This window comes from Ovis aries, chromosome 8 (genome assembly GCF_016772045.2).
Source record: "Ovis aries strain OAR_USU_Benz2616 breed Rambouillet chromosome 8, ARS-UI_Ramb_v3.0, whole genome shotgun sequence".
Classification (NCBI taxonomy): domain Eukaryota; kingdom Metazoa; phylum Chordata; class Mammalia; order Artiodactyla; family Bovidae; genus Ovis; species Ovis aries.
Window position 1 is genome coordinate 68,089,972 of NC_056061.1, and position 27,446 is coordinate 68,117,417.

The following is a 27,446-nucleotide window of genomic DNA, read 5'->3' on the forward strand; positions in this document are numbered from 1 at the left end:
GGACCTGGGCGCCCCGGACCAGTGAGCTGCGGCTGCAACAGAAAAGGGCAACTGCTCAGCTATAGTCCACGCCCCCTTCCCGCTCCGGTGACAGTGTCTGCGGAAAGTCGCCTTTGTGATTTCTGGAGAGCACCGAGCGGGACGACGGCCGTCCAGCCGGGTCGTCCGTGCCAGGCGACAAAGAAAGGGTATCCTGGTGGACCATCATCCCTTCCCTCTAGAAGCCGCCCCGGGGGCCTGAAAATGCTTAGATCTACGTGGAATTTTCTGAAACGTCACAAAAAGAAATGCATCTTCTTGGGCACGGTCCTTGGAGGTGGGTGACAGCGTTCTTGGCAAGGCGCATTGGAAGAAGAGGGTGGGAGAGGGGTGTCTGTCTTCTAAAATAGAGGCGGAGAACCACAGCTCAGGATTCGATCAACCATGAGACGGGGGATGGGGTGCAAAACCTCCAGGGTTCTTTAAAGAAAGTGTCGCTCAGTCGTGTCCGATTCTTTGCGACCCCATGGACTGTAGCCTACCAGGCTCCTCCATCCATGGGGGTTTTCCAGGCAAGAGTACTGGAGTGGGTTGCCATTTCCTTCTCCAAGGCTCTTTACATCTCTGCAATTGTGAAATGTGTGCCCTTTGCCCTGGTACTGCCCCTTACTCTGTTTTTCGCCTTTTTCTCACTGCCTTTAGGATAACCCACCTCCGTGTTTGGGCGGTGGCGGGGGGAGAGGGGGCGGTTGTTTGTTTCTTGGGTTCTTTTCTCTCTCTCTCTTATTTTTCTTCTGTTTCAAGACACGTTCTCTTCCACATTTTTTTCTTATTCTCTTCTCTTGTTTTCCCATGAGATTCTTCGTTTCTATTTGCCACTCCCAGGACTTGATTTGGCATTCATCCTTCGCAGAAGTTTCACAATATTCGAGGAGAGTAAACTAAAGCTTGCACTTCGAATCTTGTTTAAAGTTAATTCGAATTTTTTGAAAACAGCACAGTTGTATTGAAGGACTGTGCTAGAAGGTATATGCTAGACAAAAAAAACACAGATCAATATTTTAGCTCTGTTCCTGCTCTTTTAGAATACAAACTGTGTAGTAAACTAGGTAGTAAGAAAGTACTTGCAGGATGCTGGGCGAGCAGGATCTTCAAGACTGGGATGAATTCCCACCTAATTCACATAATTAAGTTACCCAGGCTGAGAGGAGATTTAGAAACAGATTAGATAACAATCTTGAGAGCCTTTTCCTCATAAGACAGTCATGTCCTAATGAGAGGAGACCTGAAGGAAAGAAGAAAATGTTTTGGGTGATACAGGAGAAAGAAATGCAGGAATGTGAAGAGGGAATTTTTAGCATTTGGGTTTTTTGAGAAATATTGTCACTAACTACATACTTTGGTTACAAAAGTAGTCAAAGGCAAAAGCAGCAGTTTCCCAAAGAATTTGGTTGTTTTTCTCTTACTATTGATTATATTTTATGGCTCCCAAACAATTTGAAATTGACAGTACTCTTAGTAATTCAGCTCTGTTGATTCTTGAAAATTTGAAACAGGCTTCTTGTTAATGAATCAAGGAGAGTGTTTTCCTTTTCTCTGAGGTCTATCACAACAACTCAGTAATGATCAAGTATAAATTTTTATGGCATTTGAAAAATTCTTTGCAGATAAAAATATTTTTCAGTGTTTTTATCCACTGATATCTAATGTATATTTAAACTGTGCCAAAACTACTGAGTCCACTTTATTTGTAGAAGCTAATGATTTGTGTGTGATGGAAGAAGTATAAATAGAATATTTTTGCCACGACTGAAAGAAAGAAAAATAGCATACTTCTTCAGATTTGTGGAACAACCTAACGGTGTATTAGAAATAATCATAAGGGAAGCAAAAGAGTACATTTAAGAGATATACTTTTTTTTTTTTTTTTTTCAAAAAATCTGTTGAGAGCTTTACAGGTACAGATTAAGAGGAAAGAGAAAGAAGAGGGTGAGGGGCGGGGGAAGAGTTCAGAGGAACAGGAAAAGAAAGTAATCCTAGTATTTTATAGCAAAAAAGGATCTCAGTTTAAAAGGAAGAAGAGAGTAGATGACCGTGACTGGCATTTCTTTGAGCCTCATAGTCTTTCTTCTTCAAGGGATAGGTCTTATAACATGGTACATATCAGTCTACTTTGAGAAACATTTATCCCTTGCCTATAGTGTTGAAAGGTTTCCCTGGTAGCTCGGTCAGTAAAGATCTGCCTGCAATTCAGGAGATGCGGGTTTGATCCCTGGGTTAGGAAGATCCCCTGGAGAAGGAAATGGCAACCCACTCCAGTATTCTTGTCTGGAGAATCCCATGGACTGAGGAGCCTGGTAGACTGCAGTCCATGGGGTTGCAAGAGTCGGACAGGATTTACTGACTAAACCACCACCATAGTGTTGAAAATAATATAATTGGAAATAAAAGATTCACAGAGATTTTTAATAGTAATAGCTACCATTTTGGGGGTGCCCAGTGGGCCCTATATTAAGTTCTTCTGTTGAGTGGGGATGATGACAAGATAGCTATTGTTATCTGCATTCAAAAATATGGGAACCAGCCTGCTAAGAATTTAAGAAACTTGCCAAGGATCCCAGAGTTCGTAACCGGGAAGCTAGAACTCAAACCCCAATGTGTTAGATCCAGAGCACATTCTCTTTCTACTCTGTGCCATTCTGTCTTCATGAACTTTATGGTCTGAGAGGAATGAAAACAAATGACTTAGTTTGTTCCAGCTGGTATAACAAAATAACCACAGACTGAGTGGCTTATAAATAACAAATTTATTTCTGACAGTTCTGGAGCCTGGAAGTCTAAGATCAGGGGGCAGACATGGCTTGGTGAGGGCCTGCTCCTGAGTTAAATCCTCACATAGCAAAAGGGTCTAGGGATCTTAGTGAAGTCCCTTGAATAAGAACATTAATCTCATTCTTGAGGGCTACACACCCATGCCCTAAGCACTTCCCAAGACTCCATCCCCCTAACACCATGGAATAGGGCCTTAGAATTTCTGCAGATGAATGTAGAGGAGATTACAAACATTCAAACCATAGCAATAGGTATGCAAAACGATAAGAGCTGAGAAAATGATATACATATAAAACTGGCAAATAGCATGTGCAGTTGGGAAAAAAATAATTAGGAAAAGGCTTCATGGAAGAAGTGGCACATTTTGATAGACTTGCAACTTAGGTAAGATATCAACATTTCTGCCCAAAACACTTGTCCATCCAATGATGGGGGAAAAAAAAACACCTCAGTTAAAAACTTTGAGTTATGGGCCTTCTTAAGTAGGAATTTGGATGACTAACTGCTTTAGACAAAGTCGTACAGTTTGATCAGTTTTAAGACTAGAACAATGGTTCTCAAACTTTTGGGCCTGAGGTCTCCTTTACACTTTTAAAAATTAAGGACTCTAAAGACCTCTGTAAAGTTTATGTCTAATAATAATTGTTTCATATTAAAAATTAAAACCAGAGTATTTTTGAAATAGTAATTATTTTAAAATGCCAGTAGTAAATATCAAATATTAATGTAAATATTATTTTCAGGAAACAAGTGAGAAAAGTAGCATTGTTTTACATTTTTACAGATCTCTTTACTGTCTGGCTTATATCTCTTTCCACATTTAGCCAGCTGCAATACGCACCTGCAATGTAGTCTTTAGAAAACTCCACTGTACACTCACTCATACGAGAATGAGAATGAAAAAGGCAAAGAGCATTTGTGTTATTACAGAAATAATTTTTACTCACAGATGCCCTAAAAGGTTATTGTACACCTGCAGGAGTGCCCAGGCCACACTTTGAGAACCTCTGTGCTAGGTGACTCAGACAATAAAGAATCTGCCTGTAGTGCAGGAGACACAGGAGACGTAGGTTTGATCCCTGGATTGGGAAAATGCCCTGGAGAAGGAAATGGCAACCCACCCCAGTGTTCTTGCCTGGAAATCTCATAGAGGAGCTTGGTGGGCTACAGTCCATGGGAACCCAAAGAGTCAGACACGCCTGAGCGAATAACACTTTCTCTTTTTTCTCTTTAATGCTAGCAAAAGTGTTGCAGAGAATGGCCAAATTCATATGTATTCACTTGCTGATGTATAAAAATCTCAGAGCATTGATTTATAATTTATATCTTAATCCCTATAATGTCTTGGTCTCTTTAGTTTTTCATTTATTCATCCATTCATTCAACAAACATTTGAATGAGAGTGACTAACCTCACTGTTTTCGACTCAGGTGACACAGAGAAATAAGACTCAGTTCTTGACTTTGAGGAACTCACGGTGCATCCAGAAAGCAGAAATGGAAATAAACAAAAGTAGTGCAATCGTTGTATCAGAGTACCATGGTAGAGGAGGGTCTTGCATAGAGACCCTCCATAGAGACCCAGCATAGAGAGAGAGTCGTGTTCAGCAAGCCCCACTGAAGAATCAGCTGGAATCACAGCTACAAAGGAGAAGGAAACACGGGAAAGGGGATGTTCAGCAGCAAATATGTATTGAGTGTCAATTGTGTACCAACGTTATATAGTGGGGATGCATCATCATATAAGACAAAACATATAAGACAAATTGAGTAGTCAGATTTAACTTTTAGAAAATCACTTTGCCTATAAAACCTGGATTGAAAAGGAGACCAGAAACAAAAGAGGAGAATTAGGAAACTGTTAAACCAGTTCAAGAGCATTAATAATTGGGTCTGAATGAAAATAATGGTAAAAGGGTGGACTGAAGTGGCAAAATTTAGAAACTATTTCTGAAAAGAATCAATAGCAGGATTTGGTGGTCTTTTGGATGGGAGTAAAGTTAACAGATTATTTTCAGACTCTTATAGAAATTATTAACCTAATAAAATAGTTATATTGCAGAATTTTCATCCATGAAGATACTAAACAATGATTTTAGAAAACCAAGTTTATGATATAGAAGGGCTTCCCTTGTGACTTAGCTGGTAAGGAATCTGCCTGTATTGCGGGAGACCTGGGTTCAATCCCTGGATTAGGAAGATCCCCTGGAGAAGGGAAAGGCTACCCACTCCAGTATTATTCTTGCCTGGAGAGTTCCATGGACTGTATAGTCCACGGGATCACAAAAGAGTCAGACACAACTGAGAGACTTTCACTTCACTTCATGATATAGAAAGACTAGAAGACATTTTGCTCTGCCATCCATATTCTGAAAGGAAACCTCAAAACATTTTACATTTATTTTTTGAGATATTTAATGAATTTTCATTATTTATAACTAAGTTATAACTAAAGAAGAAGTTTTAAAGCTCCTATAATCCCAACCTTTCATTTTTAGGAAGAAATTTAAACCCAGAAAGATGGGACATGCTTAAAAGTTTCCTACCTAGTTGATGCCTCAGCTCTTAGTGTCTGTTCTCTTTCAGACCAGAATTCAAGCTAGTAGACCAGAATTCAAGCAGCAAGTCAGGTGTATAGATCCTGAGCTCCATGTTTTAGGCAATGAATTCTCTGCCTTCATTCTTATTTCCCTAGGGAGTCAAATCTGACCCAAAAAACCCCAGAAGTTATGAATTTTGAGAATGAGAAGCTGGATAAAGTTTCCTACCTAGTTGATGCCTCAGCTCTCAGTGTCTGTTCTCTTTCAGACCAGAATTCTGGCTAGTAGACCAGAATTCAAGCAGCAAGTCAGGTGTATAGATCCTGAGCTCCATATTTTAGGCAATGAATTCTCTGCCTTCATTCTTATTTCCCTAGGGAGTCAAATCTGACCCAAAAAAAACCCCAGAAGTTATGAATTTTGAGAATGAGAAGCTGGATAAATTAGTCCTTGTGTAGAAACTTACTTCAGTGCTAATTCAAGGAAAAGAATGGATTATAGAATTTTACGCTAACACCGCGTGCTAGTTTGCTAGGGCTGCCGTAACAGAGTACCACATACTGAGTGGCTTAAGCAAGATAAACTTATTGTCTCACAGCACTGGAGGTCAGAATTTATTCCATCTAAGGGCTATGAGAGAAGGATCTGTTTCAGGCCCCTCTCCTTGGCTAGTAGATAACTCTCTCCTCCCTGTGTCTTCATGTCATCTTCCCCCTACACGTCTGTGTCCAAACTTCCCCTTTTTCATAAGAACAGCAGTCATACTGGATCAGGCCCATCTAATGACCTTTTAACTTGATTATGGCTACAAAGATCCCATCTCCAAATAATGTTATTTCCTGAAATACTGGGGCTTCAACATGTTAATTTGGGGTAGGACACTCTTCAATCCATAATAATTTATTCTTTTAGCTTTAGTAACCATATACTAGTTACCGAATAGACAATACAGTTAGTTGAGCTTGAACAGTACAGGTTTGAACTGTGCTAGACCATTTATAGGGAGCGTCCCTGGTTGCTCAGCGGTAAAGAATCCTCCTGCAATGCAGGAGACACCGGATCAGTCCTTAGGCTGGGAAGATCCCCTGGAGAAGGAAATGGCAACCCACTCTGATATTCTTGCTGGAAGAATCCCATGGACAGAGGAGCCTGGTGGGCTACGGTCCATGGGGTTGTAAAGTGCCAAACACAGCTGAAGTGAGTGAACATGCATGCACGCAGGCAGGCCACTTACATGCAGACTTTTTTCAGTAAATACTGCAGCACTGCAGATCCTCAGCTGGTTGAATCCAAGGGCGCAGAACTGTGCAGGGGGCCCGCTGTAAAGTTGCATGCAGATTTTCCACTGCTGGAGGGAGTGTTCTGCACTGCTAACCCTGGAGATGTTGAAAGGTCAACTGTAGTCCCTAAAGTACTTTTATCAGACACTCTTGAAAATTTAATGAAAGCAGTGGACCTCCTCCTCAGGAAAGCACATAGACCAATCAAATTTATTGTTACTCTAGAAAATTCTTAACTATTCAAGGGGTGTCATTGCAGCATTTCATTTTACACTATTGTTGTTTGAGGAATAATAATTTTACACAAAATTTTTAGCCATCAGGCAAATAAAAGCAATTCACTGAGAAGTTGTTATGTAAGAGTTGCCTGTCAAACAGTTACTTTGTGAAACGTAAGTCAGTTTCTTCATTCTGTTAGTATTATGGCACTGTTATTAGTGTATTGAGGCTGGATTATGAGAAGGGTAGCTCCGGAGCCATTTATGTGAGTTTTTATTTATTCTTTACAGATGAGTATAATACATTTATTTGTATACAAACAAAAGCAGTCACACTTTGTTTCTAATTATTTGTAGCACATGCTCTTTCACTGAACTATGACTTTTAAGATATATAACATATCAGTTCATCTGTATTGCTTACATGAGTGAAAATAATTCAGGATATGTATTTACTTTGATGTTCCTAGAGGACTATTTTCCCCACTGATGACAAACAGATCAAATCCATTTATTGAGCTCACATACAATCCTTATATTCTCCTTGTCATATTGAAGGCTACAGACAGTTGGAGGAAGGTGAGGATTAGTTCCTTCCTACAACCTTGTTGCCAAGTTATTATGAAACAAATTTAGCACACATTAAAACATCTGTTAGCAAGCATAGATTAAAACAGTATCATTACTTATTCTGTAAATTCATTGAAATCCCAGTGTCCTTTCTTGGTGCAGCAACAGAACCACACATAAAAGATTTCCTGGAAGCAAAGGCAACAATATTCTCGATGTAGGATTCTGTTGGCCTTTTGGTTAACTCTCTTGTCTAAGAATCCTTTGAACTATCTATTCCTAAAAGGTGAAGGACTTGCTGCTGCTGCTACTGCTAAGTCGCTTCAGTCGTGTCCGACTCTGTGCGACCCCATAGACAGCAGGCTCCCCCATCCCTGGGATTCTCCAGGCAAGAACACTGGAGTGGGTTGCCGTTTCCTTCTCCAATGCATGAAAGTGAAAAGTGAAAGTGAAGTCGCTCAGTCGTGTCTGACTCCCAGCGACCCCATGGACTGCAGCCTACCAGGCTCCTCCATCCATGGGATTTGCCAGGCAAGAGTACTGGAGTGGGTTGCCATTGCCTTCGAGGTTAGTGTATTCTTGTTCAAATGAATATTACTATTACTAAAATGTTTTAGCTACCCAGTTTCTTAAACATTTAATCTGTAAAAAGCCATTTCTGATATTTATTGTGCTTGGTAAAAGTTAGTTTACATACTTACACCTTGAAATGTGGCTTTTGATCAAATGCTAACTAACCATGCCAGAGTGTTCATTTTACCAGCCAGGACAATTGATTGCCCACAGGGTATGACCAAAATGTGCCCATTTATGTTACACTGTCTATACTAAAATGTGTTAAAGTATATTACAGGCACACAACCCCACCTATATTTTTATACTATTATAAGTTAGGAATTTCTGTACCCTCTTCCCCCTCCCTTTTTCACCTGAGTTTCTAGTTTTCCATGTCTGCCTGACTACCTACCTTTCTTTTAGTCTTCCTTTAAAATTTTTTCTTATATTTTTAAAAATACTATATTTTGATTGAAGAAAATGTGGAAACCATAGAGAAGCAAGCAGAAGGAGAAAAAAATCACACACTATCCCACTCTTCAGCAGTGATCATTGTTTAATATCTGTTAGAAACTAAAATCCATCTGTTACATGTATATCTACTTACATTAAAAAGCAAAACTTTCAGTATCTTATTTTATTGTCTAACTATATAACATGGTTATTTCCTTGAGTCATGAACTGTTTAGCAATGTGGTTTTTAATAGCTGTAAGATTCCATTGTATGGCTAGGCCATAATGCATTTAAACAGTTCCCTTTTGTTGGACACTTAGAATATCTCCAGTTCACTATTAAAGGCATCGCCTGACTTTGTAGACTTAATTCCTTTCTGTTTCTTCACACAGTCATCTCTATGTACCCATCTGCCATTGACTTTTAAAATGCCAATCTCCTTTTCTTTTTCTTTAGGTTGCAATTCGTATATTATTCTTTAGGTTTTTAAAAGTTGCGATTTTTAGCTTTTCACTGATATACGCCCTGTATTTGGAAAACTTGGGTTAAAAATACCATTTGGAATTTTTAATACTCTAATAAACTGGATTAGTATAATAACTTGTTTTTGAAAATAATTTTAGGAGTATATATCCTGGGGAAATATGGACAGAAGAAAATCAGAGAAATACAAGAAAGGGAGGCTGCAGAATACATTGCCCAAGCACGACGACAGTATCATTTTGAAAGCAACCAGAGGACTTGCAATATGACAGGTAAGACAGAGAAATATTTATACATGTGTAAAGTTGCTTGATGATTTATATTAATTTACATATCTCCAGGAGCAAAGTTAGAGGAAAAGGCAAAAATGACAAATCTAGCAAGTGTTTCCATGATTTAACTGAAATACATAATTTACTGTGGATTCTAAAAATCAATGTAAATTAATAATGCAAGATAAATGGTAGTTTTTTCATTTTCTTTATTCATCCAGCAAATACTGGGGAAGCATAAGGTGAGCAACTGAAGAAAAAAAGACCTGACATTCAGAGTTTATATGCTGAAGTGAGGTGAAGTTGCTCAGTCGTGTCCGACTCTGCGACCCCATGGACTGTAGCCTACAAGGCTCCTCTGTCCATGGAATTTTCCAGGCAAGAGTACTGGAGTGGGTTGCCATTTCCTTCTCCAGGGGGTCTTCCCGAGCCAGGCATTGAACCTGGGTCGCCTGCATTGCAAGCAGACACTTTACCATACCATCTGAGCCACCAGGGAAACCCGTTTATATGCTAGTGGGAGAAAATGATGATAAACACCAGGTAAATAGCTTTAAGCAGTGGTAACTGTTTATAAGGAGAATGAGCTGTGTGAGGGGTGGGGGTGCTCTTTAAGGTAGGGCAGCCAATAGAATCTTTACCTCTAAGGAGAAGTTAAGTAGGACAATGGAAAGAGCCCTGCAGAATGCCTGAGGTGGAAACAAGCTTGCTAAGTCACTTCAGTCGTGTCCGACTCTGTGCGACCCCATAGACAGCAGCCCACCAGGCTCCCCTGTCCCTGGGATTCTCCAGGCAAGAGTACTGGAGTGGCTTGCCATTTCCTTCTCCAGTGCGTGAAAAGTGAAAGTGAAGTCGCTCAGCTGTGTCCGACTCTTAGCGACCCCATGGACTGCAGCCTACCAGGCTCCTCCATCCATGGGATTTTCCAGGCAAGAGTACTGGAGTGGGGTGCCATTGCCTTCTCCAGAAACAAGCTTGGCTATTCTCATATTTGAGAAACAGCAGAAAGGCTATATAGCTAGACTAGCATGAGCAATGGAAGAAGTGTGATAGGAGATGAGGTTGCAGAAGTGCCCTGATGCCCTCTGGCCATGTCGGCCATAGTCAAGACTCCTAAGTGTCTTACAATTACAGAGGCACCTGCAGAACTGTCAGTCTAGCACAGTAGTATACATTCAGCCAGGGTGAATCAATGGGAATAGTTTAATCTCCAGAGCTAGAAACCTCCTGGAAGGATGCTGTGACAAAATCAGCTGCCCGTATTTGAAGAAGGCAAGGTGTTGTGATATATTTTTCTTAACTGTTTGAAGAATTAATCCTCAAATCCATGTCAAACTTGTTTTCCTTTTTTTGTTGTTTAAAGTTTAATCCTTCCATTTCTTTCAAGAACAACTAATTTAGAAAAAAATTTATAAAGGTAGGTTCTTTTTGTTCAATTTTAAAAGTAGAATTTTTTTTCAAGGTTGGAAGAACTTTATTTTTAGTTTAGTCTTATTTGACAGATAAAGAGACTGGAATTAAGAAGGTTAAGAAACACATTTAGTTGTGGCTATAGTATGGTTTTTAATGTTTGAAATAATAATACTTCAGTCTATAAAGAAAAAATTAATCACAAATGCTATATAAAATGGCAACTCAGATAAGGTACAATAAGTAAGAGCACAGTTTCAAGGTGGAGGCAGTTCTGGTTCCATTCCTAGTTTTGCTTGTGATGTCTGTGTGTCTTTGGGCAAATCTAAATGTAGTTCTTTCTCTATAAAATGATCATCATAAAACGTACTTCATAAATATTTTATGAGGAAGTGATGAGATAATTTATATAAACTACTTGATATGTAATAAATGCTCAGTAATGAACAACTTTTTGAAAATTATGTATTTCTTTGAATCAGTATTTAGTTTTCAACATAATGGTACTACCAAGGGCATTTTAATGAATTTTTAGAGAATAAGAATGGTCCATTTTTCCTTTCCTGTTTTTTTAAGGAAAAAAAAAATCTCATCTCTTGAATGAGAGATTCTTTAAATTCTATAGTGCTTTACAATTTTCAGAAGTTTCACACACATAATTTCATATAATCCCATAATAACCCTTCCCCCCCACCACTGTTATAATGTCCCTCCTCCCCTTCCCTCTCTCCACTGGTAATGACTAATTTAAGAATAGTTCATTTCTAGTTATTACTCGAATTTTTAAAAACTGGGAAAAGCTAACTTCTGGGGTCTGAAAATACATCTCAGTTTAACGTGGACCCTTATGTCAATGTAAGTGCTCTGAGAAGCACAGCTCAAATGCAGTTAGATGTAAGGGAGACTGATTGGGAGGACACCCCTGCAGAATGAAAGGCAGGGAGCAGAAGCTACCAAGGAGAGCCTTCAGCCCACGGTGCAGGTGTGATGCTGTGACTAGAACGGGCAAAGGAAGGAAGGCTGGGTAAGAAGAGACTCTGACAACAGCACAGTTCTAAGAAATCTTGGCAGGCCAGTCGGGAGTCCTGAAGCCTAAGAGTTCTGGTAGAGGAGCCCCTCAGAAGTGGGCCTGTTTTTGTATCCTCACTAAGTGACTGTCCCCGTCTGGGAGCAGTTCAGATCCAGAGACGTGGCAGCTAGAGCTGTCAGTCAGTTATGGCTCCTCCCAGCAGAAAATGTGTGGGTAGCACATTTCCATGACCATCACACCCGTCAGATGAATAAATAGCTGATATAAGGCAGTTAAAACTAAAATATGGTGCTAAAAGCCAAAATATAGGTTCACTGAAAAAATTTCCAAATTAGCTTTCTGATGTATATTGATAATGGGGTTACAAATCGTTTAATTAAGGTTCTATTCTTTTGAGTAAGAGGTAACGAACCTGCTAGAAAAATTTAGTGCTTTTAGGTAAATAGGTTTTTAACATAAGAAGTTGGTCCTAGTTTGAAAGATAGCATCTAGTGGAATGCCTCTGTACCCTGCCCATTGACTTTATCATGTTCATGATTTTTATTAAAGATTTGGAAAGAATGCCTATTAAATTTACACATGACACAATGCTTGGATGTGTAACTGACACTACAAATGAAGTTTTGGAATACAGAATAGTCTAGTCCCATTTAAGTGATAGACTGGGATAAAAGAATTGTTCTGCATTAAAAGTCAATTGTACTGAGTCAGGATTATCCACACTTGCTTAGAAGCAGGATGTATGGGAAAAGAGTGGGAATTCTAGGTGAGCATAAGCTTATTATGAGCAGAGTAGGATATGACTTCTGGAAATACTGATTTAATCTTAGACTACAGGAGTAAAGTCTGTTCAGCTCAAAGGTGGTTATAACATGCTCTGTGGTAGTCAGAGCACAAGTCCCTTTCTGCCTCTCACATGTTGAGAAGATACAAACCGGAATGTGCCAGAAGCCAAATAAGTATAATATTACAAAGAGCTAACAGTTGCTGAGCATTTCCACGTGTAAAGAAGCAGTGTTGTAAATGCCTTTTATCCTTCACCCTTACAACAGTTCTGTAAGGTAGATCCACTGTCACCTCAGTTAACAGATGAGGAAACTGAGGCATGGGGTTAAATGATTTGTGGTTGCACTAGGGGAGTTTATCATGGAGGCTGGATGGCTAAAACAAGACATGAAAGCTGTATTCAACTCAATACAGAAACATATTTGTTCAGTGTTAGTACAGATGGCTGGAAGAGAAGAATAGCCTTGTCTTTATAGTTGAATATGCTCAAGTGGAAAGTCAGGAGCTCTTATCTCTCCTGAGATAAGAGAGTTACTGAAGAGATTTTTCTTAAATCATGTCATCATACCACATAATTTTTAAAGTTTGCTACTAACCGCATTTCCTAAATGTAGGACTCTAGCAGTACTTTTTCTTGGTAGGATAAAATATCATGCTTAGGATAGATATATATATCATGGACACTAAGAAACCACATTTTACATTGACTCTGAGCTCCTGCTATTGCTAGTGGTCTCAGTAACTTAGGTGATTTAATCATGGACCTTGAGGAAATATGCTGAAGCAACACAGTGCTGCGCTGAAGTAAAGGATTGGAGTAGGCCAGAAGCTGAACTTCCTACAGAAAAAAATTAACATGGATTTCATAGTTAATGTCCTGCCTAGTCAAGAAGTACAAATCATACACTAAAGTTTTCCCTGTTAGAATATGGCATTTGTAATCTCTGATATTTTTTTATACTGTTATCATTGCTTCTTTAGTGTTAGACATCCACTTTAAATTTATGTGTTCACACTTCTACAACATTTCTTACACGATGCTTAGAGCCATAAATAAACTTTCATAAATTACATGCAGTCTCTTTTCATTGAGTATTACATCTTATTTTATCTTCATATTGGTATTATGAAGTTACAGGCAGTAGCCATTGTCAAAACCAAAACCACAGCTCAGCAGTTCTGAGTTTCTATTAATAGCCCGATGCGCTTTTGTCTAGGTTATAACAAATGCCTACTCTTTGTGGTGGGGGTTGGTGGTTCAGTCACTAAGTCACGTCTGACTCTTGTGACCCCATGGACTGGCTGTAGCCCGCCAGTCTCCTCTGTCCATGGGATTTTCCAGGCAAGAATACTGGAGTGGGTTGACATTTCCTTCTGCAGGAGATCTTCCTGACCCAGGGATCGAACTCAGGTCACCTGCATTGCAAGCACTCTCCTACATTGCAGGCAGATTCTTTACCAACTGAGCTACCAGGGAAGCCCACTGCTGTGTAGTAATTTTAATAACTAAATGTTTTCTAAAATTAGAAACAAAATGTGAAGCAAAAGCTAAAGATAAAAGATCATTTTATTAAATCAGAAATAAACATTTTTTTTTAAAGATCTGCAAAAATAAAGAATTATCCATAGTCCATAGGTCAAAGACCAACACTGTTAAGATTTGGGAATTAATTCTTCCCATTTTTTCTTCTATATGTACTTGTGATCATAATAGATATGTGCATAATTTTGCTTCATGTGAGCAGGTAAGTGATTTATTAGTATGTAACTAGTTTTTATTATTAAAAATTTCGTTGAAAACTCCAGCCTCCACCTTCCCTCCTGACACTCATTATTTGCCAGTTCTGTCATGTAGCCCCAAACAGTGTGCGTTTCTCGGTGAAGGCAGTCCTGTCACTCATGAACTTTCTAATTTTCTGTTTGTATTACAGTGCTGTCCATGCTCCCAACACTGAGAGAGGCCTTGATGCAGCAACTCAACTCTGAGAGCCTTACAGCTCTGCTGAAAACCAGGTAAACACAAGTTAATTGTGCAGCACGCTGAGAGTTTATAGACTGTACCTGAAATACTTTTCAAAAGTCTTTAATTTCCTTGTTTTCCTGTCTAATTAAAGTGTAAGATAAATAGACACACTTAGAAAAAAATATTTACTAACAATATCATTGAATTCATACTTTGTCCATTTGTTTATGCTCTACCTTGATGTGCAAAGTATTTAGGGTGACAGTATTTGTGTGTATTCTGGTTTTCATGTGAAGAGGTCTTCTGTCAGTTTGATATTTATTCAGAAATATAATTTTGAGTACTTATTGAATGTGCTGCTGAACCAGATGTTGTGAAGCTGCCAGTTACGTTAAATGTTGTGTCTCTTAAAGAGTTTGTGGTGTAATAGATAAAGCATGTGAACATACATTTTAAATAAATACGGCATATGAACTTACATTTTATATGATTAATAAGATGAAGTACAAATAAAACATGAACGTATGATAATGATTTATCATACCAAGACAGTGTACTGTGTACACTGTTTCAGGCCCTTATATATGGAGGATAATATGTATTATTTTTGTTTAGTTGCTAAGTTGTATCTGACTTTTTTTGCAACCACATGACTGTAGTCCACCAGGCTCCCCTGTCTATGGGACTTCCTGGACAAGAATACTGGAGTGAGTTGCCATGTCCTTCTCCATGAATCTGCCTGATCCAGGGATCAAACCCATGTCTCCTGCATTGGCAGGCAGATTACCACTGAGCCACCTGGGAAACCCGTAGTGTGTATTGGAATACTGTAATTTAGTGTGATGCTGTGTTAATTTAAAAAGATTTCCAGAAGGAAATGCTTCTTCCCTTAATGGACAAGAAGAGGGTAGGGGCGAGGAGTGGGGAAAGGTTTCACTTGAATGTATTTTAATCATTGGAGCCTTAGCGAAAAATATTCACCTGCCTTGTAACCATCCTCCAATAGGCAGGGGATAGAAGGTGCTCTTTCTGGAGTGTCTCTCTGTGCCAGGCACAGTGCTGGATACATTACTCCCAGCTAATTTCCACAATATCCTTGTGAGGCAGATAGTATCTATCATCTGCACTTTGCAAATAGGAATTTAGTGTTCATGCAGAGGACACAGCAAGCTGGAAAGTTCCTTTGAAAACATTTTCTATAATCAAGTCATACCTTCCAAAATAACAATGGATTTGTGTACTCAGGCACACAAATGGGTTTGTATACAACAGATTTGTGTAGTGTTTTTGGAGAGTGTAAACTGTAATTTTTTAATTGGAAAACATACACAGCTTGGAATGGATTTAAGGCAAATTGTTTCATAAGCAGTTTTTAAAGGGTTAAAACAAAGTTTAAAAATCAAATAACAATAAAAGAAAATGTTTCCCCCCCAAAAAGTGTGAGTACCTGGATAATACACCCATTTTGCAATAGTGCAATTAAGTACATATTATTGACTGTCCATAGTCCACGCAGTTACAATTCTGCTCATCAACATCTTGCTAACAGTTCCTAGAGATAACTATTTTAGAGAAGGTAGAACCTGGATGTTCTCTCCTTCAACCAATTGATCAGATTTTTAAATCTGATTGAAGTATAATGCTAACAACACAAATTTTTTTCCTAACTTCGTGATTTCTTAGAGATTGACACACTTTTACTACTTATGGATGTAGGGTTTAATTTATAAATTAGTTCATACAGTTATATAAAGAAGAAGCATACAAGCAGATTGCTCCCAGTAAAATAAATACTTAATTACCTGTATGCACATAAGGAAGAGATACAAAAATAGGCTTTAATTGCCTTAAATTTTAGTCTTATTGGGGAGACAAGACAAATGAAATAAGTGAATACACTGTATTAAAAGCAGCATATCAGTAGCAACAAACACAGTAAGTAGCAACAAACACAGTGGCCTTCTTTCTTGGTGATTAAACATAGGATTCAAGATAATTAAGATAGGTCTCTGTCCCTTTAAGACCTTGTCATCCAAAGGAGGAATTAGATGAAATAAATGGTCATAATTCAAGACATATTGTGGTAAGTCTGTGTTAAAAAGTAAAAGCAAAATGTGGGAAGAAAACTTTAGAGGCTAGAGAGTAAAGGGATTAATTCTGATGGGTAAAACCTGAGCAGCTTTAAAGAAAAGGCATGAGCCCTCTTTTCTTTACACAGAGAAGAGAATTCTTGGAAGGATAAGATGGACAACAGTTCTCCTCATTGCCTGTTTCCTCTTTAAATATTTTCGTGTTATTTTTTCTTACCTTTCTTTTGATTTGAAATTGTTATATTCATTTGGGGTCAATGAAGTTTCAGTGGCAAAGAATCTTAAACATCCTTCATTACAAGAGAGGCAGAACACTTAGGATTAGTTTAATTCTTAATTTGGTAATATATTTTGGTAACATTAAAGAGCTTGGTCATATTTAACTTGGAGTTGATTTCCATTAGACAATCATTTGATAGGAATCTTGGCATAGAAAGTACCCTTTACATAGGTTTGGAATTAGAATCTTTTAAAAAGATATGGTGAATTTTTTTTTCTCATTTTTTGTAAACACATACATTAAAAATGATCACCACAATCAAGCTAATTAATATATCCATCACTTCACATAGTTACCATTTTTTTAACGTGTGGTGAGAACACATAAGATTTTTTCTCAGGAAATTCCAAGTATACAAAAGCATTATTAACTGTATTCACCATGCTATACATTAGGTCTCATCTCAATTAAATCTTCCTGGGTAGCTCAAATGGTAAAGAATCTGCCCTCAATGTGGGAGACCTGAGTTCAGTCCTTGGATCAGGAAGATCCTCTGGAGAAGGGCATGGTGACCCACTCCAGTATTCTTGCCTGGAGAATTCCATGGACAGAGGAGCCTGGTGGACTCCAGTCCATGTGGTCGCACAGAGTCGGACACAACTGAGTGACTACCAATTTCACTTTCACCTAAATCTACTTTTAAGTCTGTTAGCAGTGAATGTCAAAATGAAGAAATGTCCTGTGTGGCTATAATTCTGTCCTGTCCCAGCAAAATCATGCCAGCTCAGTACAGTTTCAAGACAGATAACCTTAATTTGCCTTTCCGTGCTGCTGCTGCTGCTAAGTACCTTCAGTCGTGTCCGACTCTGTGCCACCCCAGAGACAGCAGCCCACCAGGATCCCCCGTCCCTGGGATTCTCCAGGCAAGAACACTGGAGTGGGTTGCCATAGCCAGCTGCTATTGAGTACTTCCTTTATGAAAATTTTGGAACTGCTGTTTTCTTATTTCATTTAGAATTTTGGTAAGAATCACTTTGAGATTTATCTTAGGCAACATTCAAGAGATGTGATTTAACTGCATTAAAATACCTAATCCTTGCTTTATGGTTGATTCCCAGTTTAATATGGGACTAAAATATGATATTCCACAACAAGGCTTAAACAGTAGCTAAGCCTGCAGTAGGGCCCTGGTAGGATTTTCTCCATGTAGCTGTCAAACTTGTGCCATCTAGTAAAAGGTTACCTGAAGCTCTGCAGCCCCTCCAGTGGCAAAGAAAGATAAGAAACTAGTAATAGCCCACAGTGGTAATGGTAGTTCAACTTCTTATTGAAACGTAAATTTATATCTGATAATAATAATAAAGAATATTGGATTGTGTTTTTGTCATTTTTAATTTCATTTTTCTTATAATTTATTTTTATTGTATTTTACAAAAGTGTTCATCTATGACAGATTGGAAATATGAGAACAAAAACACTGGTTCTACCACGAAGGTGATTTGAACAGCAGTGAACTCCATCCACATAGTACAGTGGAGTACTATGCTGTGGTTTAAAAAAAAATGATGGCTGTTATCTATATACTATTATGGAATGATCTCCAGGATATATTGTTGTAAGTTTTAAAAAGTTAAAGGAAAGGTGTATATAGTATGCTACCATTTGTCTAAAGGGGCAGATATGAATATATATATATATATTTGCCTATATAAAGAAAAACAATACAAAGTTAAAGGATTTTTTTTAATAGTTGCCTGTGAAGAAGGAAACAAAAGTGAATAGAAACAGACTTCTTTGAATATACTGTGTTGTAAAGTCATCAGGGAATACAAATATTTGTAAATATTTTACATATTTATAAAACTATGTTTAGTGTTTGAAAAGCAATGTCTAAAGTGATGGTAAAATAAATGAAATAACCTAAATGTGTATCTAGTTGGTGTCGTAATTACAAAAACAGAAGCTGTGCTGTACCTGTGTGCTTAGTCATGTCCAACTCTCTGTGATCCTGCCAGGCTCCTCTGTCCATGGGGTTTTCCAGGCAAGAATACTGGACTGGATTGCCATTTCCTTCACCAGGGGATCTTCCCGATCCAGGGATCAAACCCATGTCTCCTGTGTCTCCTGTACTGCAGGCAGATTCTTTATCCACTGAGTCATCAGGGAAGCCCAACAGAAACTATGCCAAGTGACTCTAAAACAGAAATTTGACTGTGTATTTTTAGTGGGATATATACTCTTAGAGCATACAGAATTGAAAAAAACAAAAACCTTAAACACTTTTCAGTACTGCTATTCTGAGACTGTTGTCCACAGAGTGAGGGATGCAGCAAGTTGTAATTATATTGGTTTCACTGATTTCTAGTGCAGGCAGAAAGAAATACGGGTATAAGATTAATGAGATTGTTAAAAAAAAAAAAAAGTGATCCTAATTTTGAATTAGAAGTATAAATATGAATTCATGATGTACTTTATCTCTTTAATATATATATAATAAATAAATAAATACACACATATAGTATACTAGCTGAGTCTTCTGAACCAGGACTCTCAGAGAAATGGATGATTTCAGGCTTGCAAAAATTGAACAAAATGAACCCAGACACCTTTTGTGTCCAAAAGCAAGGAAGCTGTCAAAGACTGAAGGGTTCATTTGAGAAGAACTTAGGAAGTAACGTGGATAGCCCCCTAATGGTCAAAGATGGGCAGTTTGAAAATCAATAAGGGTAACAACTACAGTGGATAGAAACACATCAAGTTAAATGCCTGTGTTTGTAATGATATTTAAAAGACAGTACTTGCCATTGAAGGATTATAGACCTACTTCATTATTTGTAAAATAGTAAATAAGGGAAAGATAAATATTATTCCTGCTTTTCCGGTATGATTTTATAGTACACATATCATATGCTCAGAAGGAAGAGAAAGACTGGAAGGACATACGCAGGTAATGGTGATGGTGGTCGTTTAGTCGCTAAGTCCTGTCTCTGACTCTTATGAAAATGGGTGTCATCATCAGTTACTGAAATTATAGTCATTTTTTAGTATAGCTTATGGGCTTTGTTTCTACAGTTATAGTTATCTTGTGATAAAATATAATTAAATATTGAACTGCAAAGTTCAAAGTTTTCTATTAAATTATCTAGATTATTATTTTTATATTTTCTGATATTTTTCTTTAGGCCTTCAAACAAGCTAGAAATATGGGAGGATCTGAAGATAATAAGTAAGCCTACATATTTCAAGGCATAGCCTTAAAATATTTTTAATGGGAAATTGTTGTATTCTATTATGTGGGTGGCTCTTCTTTACCTACCACATGGAGTTGTCGTCAGGATTAAATAATTCTCGTGAAGCAAGTAGATTGATGTCTACTGGTCATAGAAACTGCTTAGTAATGTTCGTGGTGGTGGTGGTATTATTGTTATAATAATACATAAACTTATCCTAGACTACATATGTGTATATTAGGTTCTGATACAATAGACGAAGTTTTTACTCCAACCTAAATAGTAATTTTACTTTGATATTGTATGCAAACTTTGATTAGTGATAAAAATTTCAAACAAAAAGCTTCCCTAGGACAGATAGATACATATATCTCCATGTCTCAGAACTTCATCCTCTGTCATTCTTGTGTTTTCCTAACTGAATCATGCTTGTTGTTTAGTCACTAAGTCATGTCTGACTCTTCGCAGCCCATGGACTATACCTTCCCAGGCTCCTCTGTCCATGGAATTTCCCAAGCAAAAATGCTGGAGTGGGTTGCCATTTCCTTCTCCAGGGGATCTTCCCAGCTGAGGGACTGAACCCGTGTCTGCTTCTTAGCAGGTGGATTCTTTACCACTGAACCACCAGGGAAACACAAATCATGCTTAAGCTTTGCCTGTTTGAAAATGAAATAAACCTGTGTAGTACCCTATATTTCCTTTCAGCTATTGTACTTTTTTTAATCTCCCTTGTGTAATACTAAAGCTTTCTACATTCTGTTTCTTTTCTTCTGCACTCCCTCTCATTCTGTGACACACTTGGAGCCTGGTTTCCACTCCTGTATCTCCATCCAAGCAGATATCACAGATCAGTAGTGTTGCTAAATCCACTGGACATTTTCCTCGTCTCAGCAAGAGTCAGCACCTTTCTCTTACCTCTGTTTTGAACAGTCGGTCCTAAACACCTGTGAAGACTGGTCTCTGTCTCTCTGTACCTTCCTCCATCCCTGTATGAGCTTATCCTTTGTGCTCTTTTACCTGCCAGTGACAGCTGGAGCTCTTCATGCTCAGCGCTCTTCCCTGATTCTGAACAAGCTCCTTGGACAGCTCAGAGCTCTGAGGCTACAACTGAGTGCTTCCCAGTCCTTTAACCCTTCACTGAATATATTGGTTATTATCTTTATTGGTTATTGTTTCAATTAAGAGATCATTCCTAATTGACAATAAATATTTTGTAATCAGATAAACTGAAATATTTTGAATTGATACATTTTTGTACTTGAAGTAATTATAAACGTATATTTTAAGTTGTCTTATGAAAAAATAACATAGGGATGGTTTGCGATTTTACACATTTGTTTGTGTTTTAACAATTAGTACCAAGAGGTTTTCTTTTCTCTGCAAAGGTTTCACAAGAAGCATCGTAGCTGTGTACAGTACTTGCATGCTGGTGGTTCTTTTGCGAGTCCAGTTAAACATAATCGGTGGATATATTTATTTGGATAATGCAGCAGTTGGCAAAAATGGCACCGTAAGTTTAATAGACTTAAACTGATACTGCCTTATCTTTCAAGAGATTCAAAATTTAACCAAATATTATCATGATAATTTATATAGAATAATTATATTTCATGTGATTATAAACTTTAACCATTATTTTTCTTCATATGTTGAAACTAGACTTGGTTATGTTAGAGAGTAGTGTTTCCTATTGTTCTAGGTCCTAGAATCTCAGCTTCAGTTATAATGAAAACATTATTTATTAATAATATTGAGCACCTTATGTCTATTTCGTACAGACAGTTCTTGCTCCCCCAGATGTCCAACAGCAATATTTATCAAGTATTCAGCACCTCCTTGGAGATGGTGAGATTCTTATTTATGACCTGTAAACTAATTCTAATTCATTCATTTGTATTATTGAGGAATTGAAAATGTAAACAAGGCTTTTTTTACATTTATTTTTCTTTTTATAGGCCTGACAGAATTGATCACTGTCATTAAACAAGCTGTGCAGAAGATTTTAGGAAGGTGAGGCATTTTGCATTGGCTTTTCCTAACTTCCTGAGTCTGATGAATAAAAGAAAAATTAACATAGTTCTAGTGAAGCTGGTGACTTGACAAACGGTGGTCTGCAAAACTCTTTTAACCTAATTCAGACACAGCCCTGGGTATTACATTGTGGAATCCGTTTTCTTCATCGGTATCAACGTTTTGATACTAAGGGGAAAGCTTTAATATTTCATTGTGTATTGATTGATTTCAAAACAAACCAAAAATATTTGGGTCATGAGACAAAAGACCTGCTTTTAAAAATCTGCCTCTGAGGCTTTTAACTCCTGTTCATATGGCAGTGTCTTTAATCACAGTGGGAATTTTCTTGTGAAATCTGCAACGAGATTTTTCTTGGCCCCAAACCAATGGCCGATTTCTTAATCTACTCTGATGATTTCATAGTCAGTAGTTTCAGGTGTGACGGGATGAAACAGGATCTCGGGTAGTAACCTGTTAGGAAAGGAGTATTCGTAGGACGTGTGGTATAGTTTCACTTATCCCAGTTTCCTTTTCTCTGTTTCTAGTGTTTCTCTTAAACATTCTTTGTCCCTTTTGGACTTGGAGCAAAAACTAAAAGAAATCAGAGATCTCGTTGAGCAGCATAAATCATCTTCTTGGATTAATAATGATGGATCCAAATCTTTATTATGCCATTACATGATGCCAGATGAAGAAACTCCATTAGCAGTTCAGGTGCTTAATTCAAAACTATTTAAGCAAAACCAGTTACTCTTTGCTGTTAATGTTTTTTTCATTATGTCTTAAAATTTAGATTTCTGAGTCTCTTGAAAGGTAAGTGATTGAAAGATACATTTCAATAATTTAAATAAAACCTCACTAATTTAGAAAACAAACTATAAATGTGATTGATTTCTAGTTTGAAAGCATTTTAGATATTCAGCAAGATTTTATTGAATATTAGTTATGTGACAGACACTATGATGTATGATTGAGATACAAAATGAATAAGCATGTTCAGTAAACCTGGAGAATTCAGAAGACAAATTCAGTTCCAGTGGCTAAAGCATATTTCTTTGAGATCAAGTAACAGAAGATAAAGCTGGTGGCTGGGGACAGTATCATAAAGAGCTTTGTATGCCAAGATAAAGGGTCTAAACTTCCAGTTCTAGACAAAGGTGAATTTTGATCAGGTCAGTACCACAATCATGTTTACTTTTTAAGATAAATCAGTGATAACAGTATCAGAGTGCACTGAAGGAGGTTGTAGTCATCCAGTTGAGAAACAGAGAAGGCCAGTTCCAACAGTTATCAGCCATGGTGTTGCTATACCCTGGTGTGTCCCGGACAGTTGTGATCTAAATTACTCATTGATTAAGAATAATAAAAATACAAGGATTACAGGTTATAGGCCTCTTTTAAAGTAATTGCTGCTTATTAACATGTAAGCAGATTGCATCCATTCTTTGCAGTTGAGAGAAGGATCTTCCTCACTTAACGACTGGAGAAGTCTTAGACTAAAGAGGCCCTTGTGCCATACCTCAGCCTAAAGGCCCTGTTGGAACAAAGATTGCCATGTTTTTCATTGCCTGCTTCCCGCTCCCCTGGAGGCTCCAGAGATAGGTTGTAAGCCATTTAAGAGAACCTCATGAACCCCTGCAGAATGGAAGCTAAACTGAATGAACAGAACAGACCTGTCAGAATTAACAAGAGAAGCAAGAGAAAACTCACTTAAAAATTAGAATCTTGAGGAGATGCAATAATAGTATTCTTAAAGATTTCTGGAATGATAAAGCAATTTCCACATTTTAAAATTCAACAGTGGACTTAAAAAAGAAAATAATTCAAAAGAACAGGTAATGAGAGGGACGATGGAGCACATCTTATCTGAATTGAATTTAAACCTACAACTTAGATTGGAAGAACACATGGAGCCTTAGATTAAACTAGATTGATGAGAAAAGACACATGCATATCCTAATAAAATCCCTTAACAATAATAGAAAAAAATATCTCTGGCCTCTGCAACCTGGAAGACTAATTTTTCTTTGTTAATATGTCCTTCAGATAAATAAAGATCTTATAAAGACCCTATTGTGACTCAGTGTTTTAAATGCTACTCATCTGTGCACATCAACCTGTATAGTTTCTTTGAGTTGAACATGTTTTTTTAATTGTTGATAGGACATAGACTTTTCAGATTTCCTGAACTCTTGAGTTTGTTTCACATTAACCCTGTGCTATATTTGAAACCCTGAAGTGTGGCCTTTTAATTTCACAGGCCTGCGGACTTTCTCCTAGAGATGTTACCACTATTAAACTACTCAATGAAACTAGAGACATGTTGGAAAGGTATGTACACTGCATGTCACAGGAACATGTGCTTCTATTTTAAATGTATTCATGACCATCTTATAGTTTTTCTTGGACAAATATTCAACATAATATTTTGTTAAAATTAAATTTTAAATATATTCCCCTGCTTTTAGTAGGATTTCCTACCTACACTCGTGCTTGTCTTGTTAGGGTAGGGAGGTAAGCAGAGATTTTTTTTCCAAGACACCCAGGATTGCCCCTACCTGTTTTCCTAGCCTAGAGATTCTGATATACTAGTTAAGGGACCGGAAGATAGTTAGCATTTATATTTTGAGGAAAGCTTTAAATGGTGATTCTTATATGCCCAGTGTATTCTGGTATATGTTTAACAACTAGCCCTATAAAGAAAACAAAAACGAAAACTAAAATTGTAGCCACAGCAGTGCTGACTCTGCTGACTCCTAATCTGATGCCACTCAGTGCTGACTTGGGAAGAGGTGCTCTTGCCAGCCAGAGCTAGCCAGCTCTAGCTAATCCTCAGGTATACACACGTGCACACGTGCTGTGTGTGCACACACATACGCAGTTATGAGAACTACTTCCCCTGACCCTTTCAGGTTCGACTCTCATATTACTAAATCTTTGAGTGATAAAAATTCACATCCGCCTTCAATAGAGTATTAACTTTTTTAAGTTACCCAGAAGAGAGCCAGAATGTTACAAATGGGAAAAGCCCCAGATTGTGTATTAGAAGATGAGAGGACCTAGATTCAAGGTTGGCTCTGCTGTTTATCAGCTGGTCAACCTTGGTTGAGTCACTTACACTCTTTGAGGTAGTTTTATCATTGTGAAATCTTAGTGGTAATATCAGTTCATCTGCTTTATCTTAAGTGATTAAAGTATCAGTGTTTTTTAAATTAAAGATAATTTAAGATCATTTTCTCTTGTTTTCTGGGCAGATTATATCCTTTGTTTTTAATATTTTTTCATGATCTTGAAGAAAATCAGCAAATTTTCTAGGTTAATTCAGCTATTATATGAATTCATCAAGTTCTAGTCCTTGACTTTCTACAATATCAATCTCTACTTCTTTTCTTATTCAAGTCACTTCATGAAACTCTGGAAGGTCATCAGTGTTCTTTTGTCAAATCCAGTCGACCTGTAGTGTTCATCTTTCTTGACCTTCCTCTGATAATTAACGCTGTTGATCAAGGTTTTCTTGAAATTCTTTCTCTCATGGTTGCCTTGACAGTCTCCCAGTTTTTCCCCAGTTCTCAGATCATTTCTTCTTAGGTTCCTTTATGCCTGTCTTTCCTTTAAATACTAATGTTTCCCAGGTATTTGTTCTTTTTTCATCCTCAACTGCCCCAGGCAATTTTATTTACTCCCATTACTTTACTGTTTATATGTTAATAATTACCAAATTTATTGCCATGTGATGAATTGTGATTTCTACACGTCAGAGACAGAACTAATCTGTTCAACTGGGCAGTTCCTAACCCTGATAGCATATATATTACTCTTCATATCAAAGAGTTTCTGTGAGGTAATAACATGATATAACAAAAAGAGCTTGAACTTTAAGATCAGAAAGGCCTGGGTTCAAATTCTGCCTCCTATATTTACTAGTAACATACCTTAGGATAAATTTCTTCATGCATCAAGTGTCCAGTTCCTCATCTGAACACATAAACAAAATATTAATAGAGTTTCCTCATAAGAGTTTCCTCAAGAGAAGTAATGATTACTGATATTTATAAAAGTACATTTATGAAGTGCCGCATAATGTAAGAAAATCTAGCGAAATGAGCAAATATCCTCACTGCATTACGTTATACAATTAGCCCTCTTTTTATGCTTAATTTTTAATATTGACTCCTTGATACATTTTTATAGTGTTTTAGTTTATAAAATTGTGACTAGAAATGGTGGTGGCTGTCAAAGGTAGCCACATAGTTACTAAATTTTTGCCCTTTTCCATTGAAAATCTAAAAAGTAATTTATCTTCTTTATGTAGTCCAGATTTTAGTACAGTTTTGAATACCTGTCTCAACCGAGGATTCAGTAGACTACTAGACAACATGGCTGAGTTCTTTCGACCTACTGAACAAGACCTGCAACATGGTAACTCCATGAATAGGTAAGAAGACATATAAGAATGTTACCAGTCTTATGACTATTCTGATAAAACAGTGCTTTTTGATATGTTAATTTTTTGTTCCAGGTAACAAAAAAAGAAAATCTCAGATGACAAATGTGAATGTTTATTTTTTCAACAAATTAAACTCTGTTAAGCCAATGACTCCTTCATTAGGAGGAGCTCTTTCAGTATTCAGTGTTTAAATGTTTATTTCTTCTAAAATTTTGCCACTATACAGAAGTACTTAACTTGTGAAACTACTTTTCCATAGGCCAGTTTCAATTATTGAGGCTTTTTTAATTTAATGCTTTAGAATACAAAACTATGAAAATGTTATTTAAGTTCTAACATTTTCTCTTACATTATTCCAGCACTATAAGATATAATTGGCCTTCATAATTCAACCAGGCATTCTTGTTCTATATTCCCATTTGATGAATTATCTCCTAGTTCTGTAGCCCTTTTTGTTTAGATAGTACAGATGATAATGATTTAAATCATAATTACTAAGTCATGGATTCACTCTGCCAAAAGATAGCTTATGGTTTTATTATAATCTCAGCATGAGCACCTTAAATCTATTAGGATTTACACTGTTTTGCAGTTTTTTTGTATTAAATTCAGAAAATAATAGGTACTAAATCCATGTTAACTGACTGTAGACTCATCTGTTAAAATTAGGGATAACAGTAACTGATACGCAGTATGTATGTGCAATGCCTGTTTTAATTCTCAAATACATAGAGCAACAGTTTATTTGCCCAGTTCTCTGGGACCACTCTTTATTATACAAAAAGGATTAATTGGCAGTTAACATTGAGGATTTGGAATGCTTAGGGTCATACAGTTTATTTTCTGAAGCAATTTAAATGTCATCCTAAAATCTTTTATAGCAATTCTTTAAATTCTCAGAAAAAATTCAGCCTCAGTAAGTTCTCTAAATTAAGGTGCTCCAGTCAACAAAATTTCACTACAGTGTCTATCTAGCAAAAGTATTAGTTATTTACTGAATAGTGATAAGAATTTTTATATAAAACAAATACTTGATCTTGTACACTAGAGAATTATAAAAATTATGTTGCAGTTG

General features: G+C 37.2%; 1 protein-coding gene across 1 annotated transcript in view; it reads left to right on the plus strand.

Moving 5' to 3' along the window:
• Positions 1-20: 20 nt before the first annotated feature.
• The window catches only part of PEX3 (peroxisomal biogenesis factor 3), a 32,115-nt gene continuing 4,689 nt past the window's right edge, over positions 21-27,446 (plus strand). The window contains exons 1-10 of the mRNA XM_004011388.6: positions 21-316; positions 9,051-9,182; positions 14,340-14,421; positions 19,864-19,907; positions 21,297-21,421; positions 21,690-21,756; positions 21,867-21,921; positions 22,470-22,638; positions 24,185-24,255; positions 26,237-26,359. Coding sequence (XP_004011437.1) covers positions 244-316; positions 9,051-9,182; positions 14,340-14,421; positions 19,864-19,907; positions 21,297-21,421; positions 21,690-21,756; positions 21,867-21,921; positions 22,470-22,638; positions 24,185-24,255; positions 26,237-26,359 — 941 coding nt within the window. The 5' untranslated portion in view covers positions 21-243. The remainder of the gene's footprint in view (positions 317-9,050; positions 9,183-14,339; positions 14,422-19,863; positions 19,908-21,296; positions 21,422-21,689; positions 21,757-21,866; positions 21,922-22,469; positions 22,639-24,184; positions 24,256-26,236; positions 26,360-27,446) is intronic.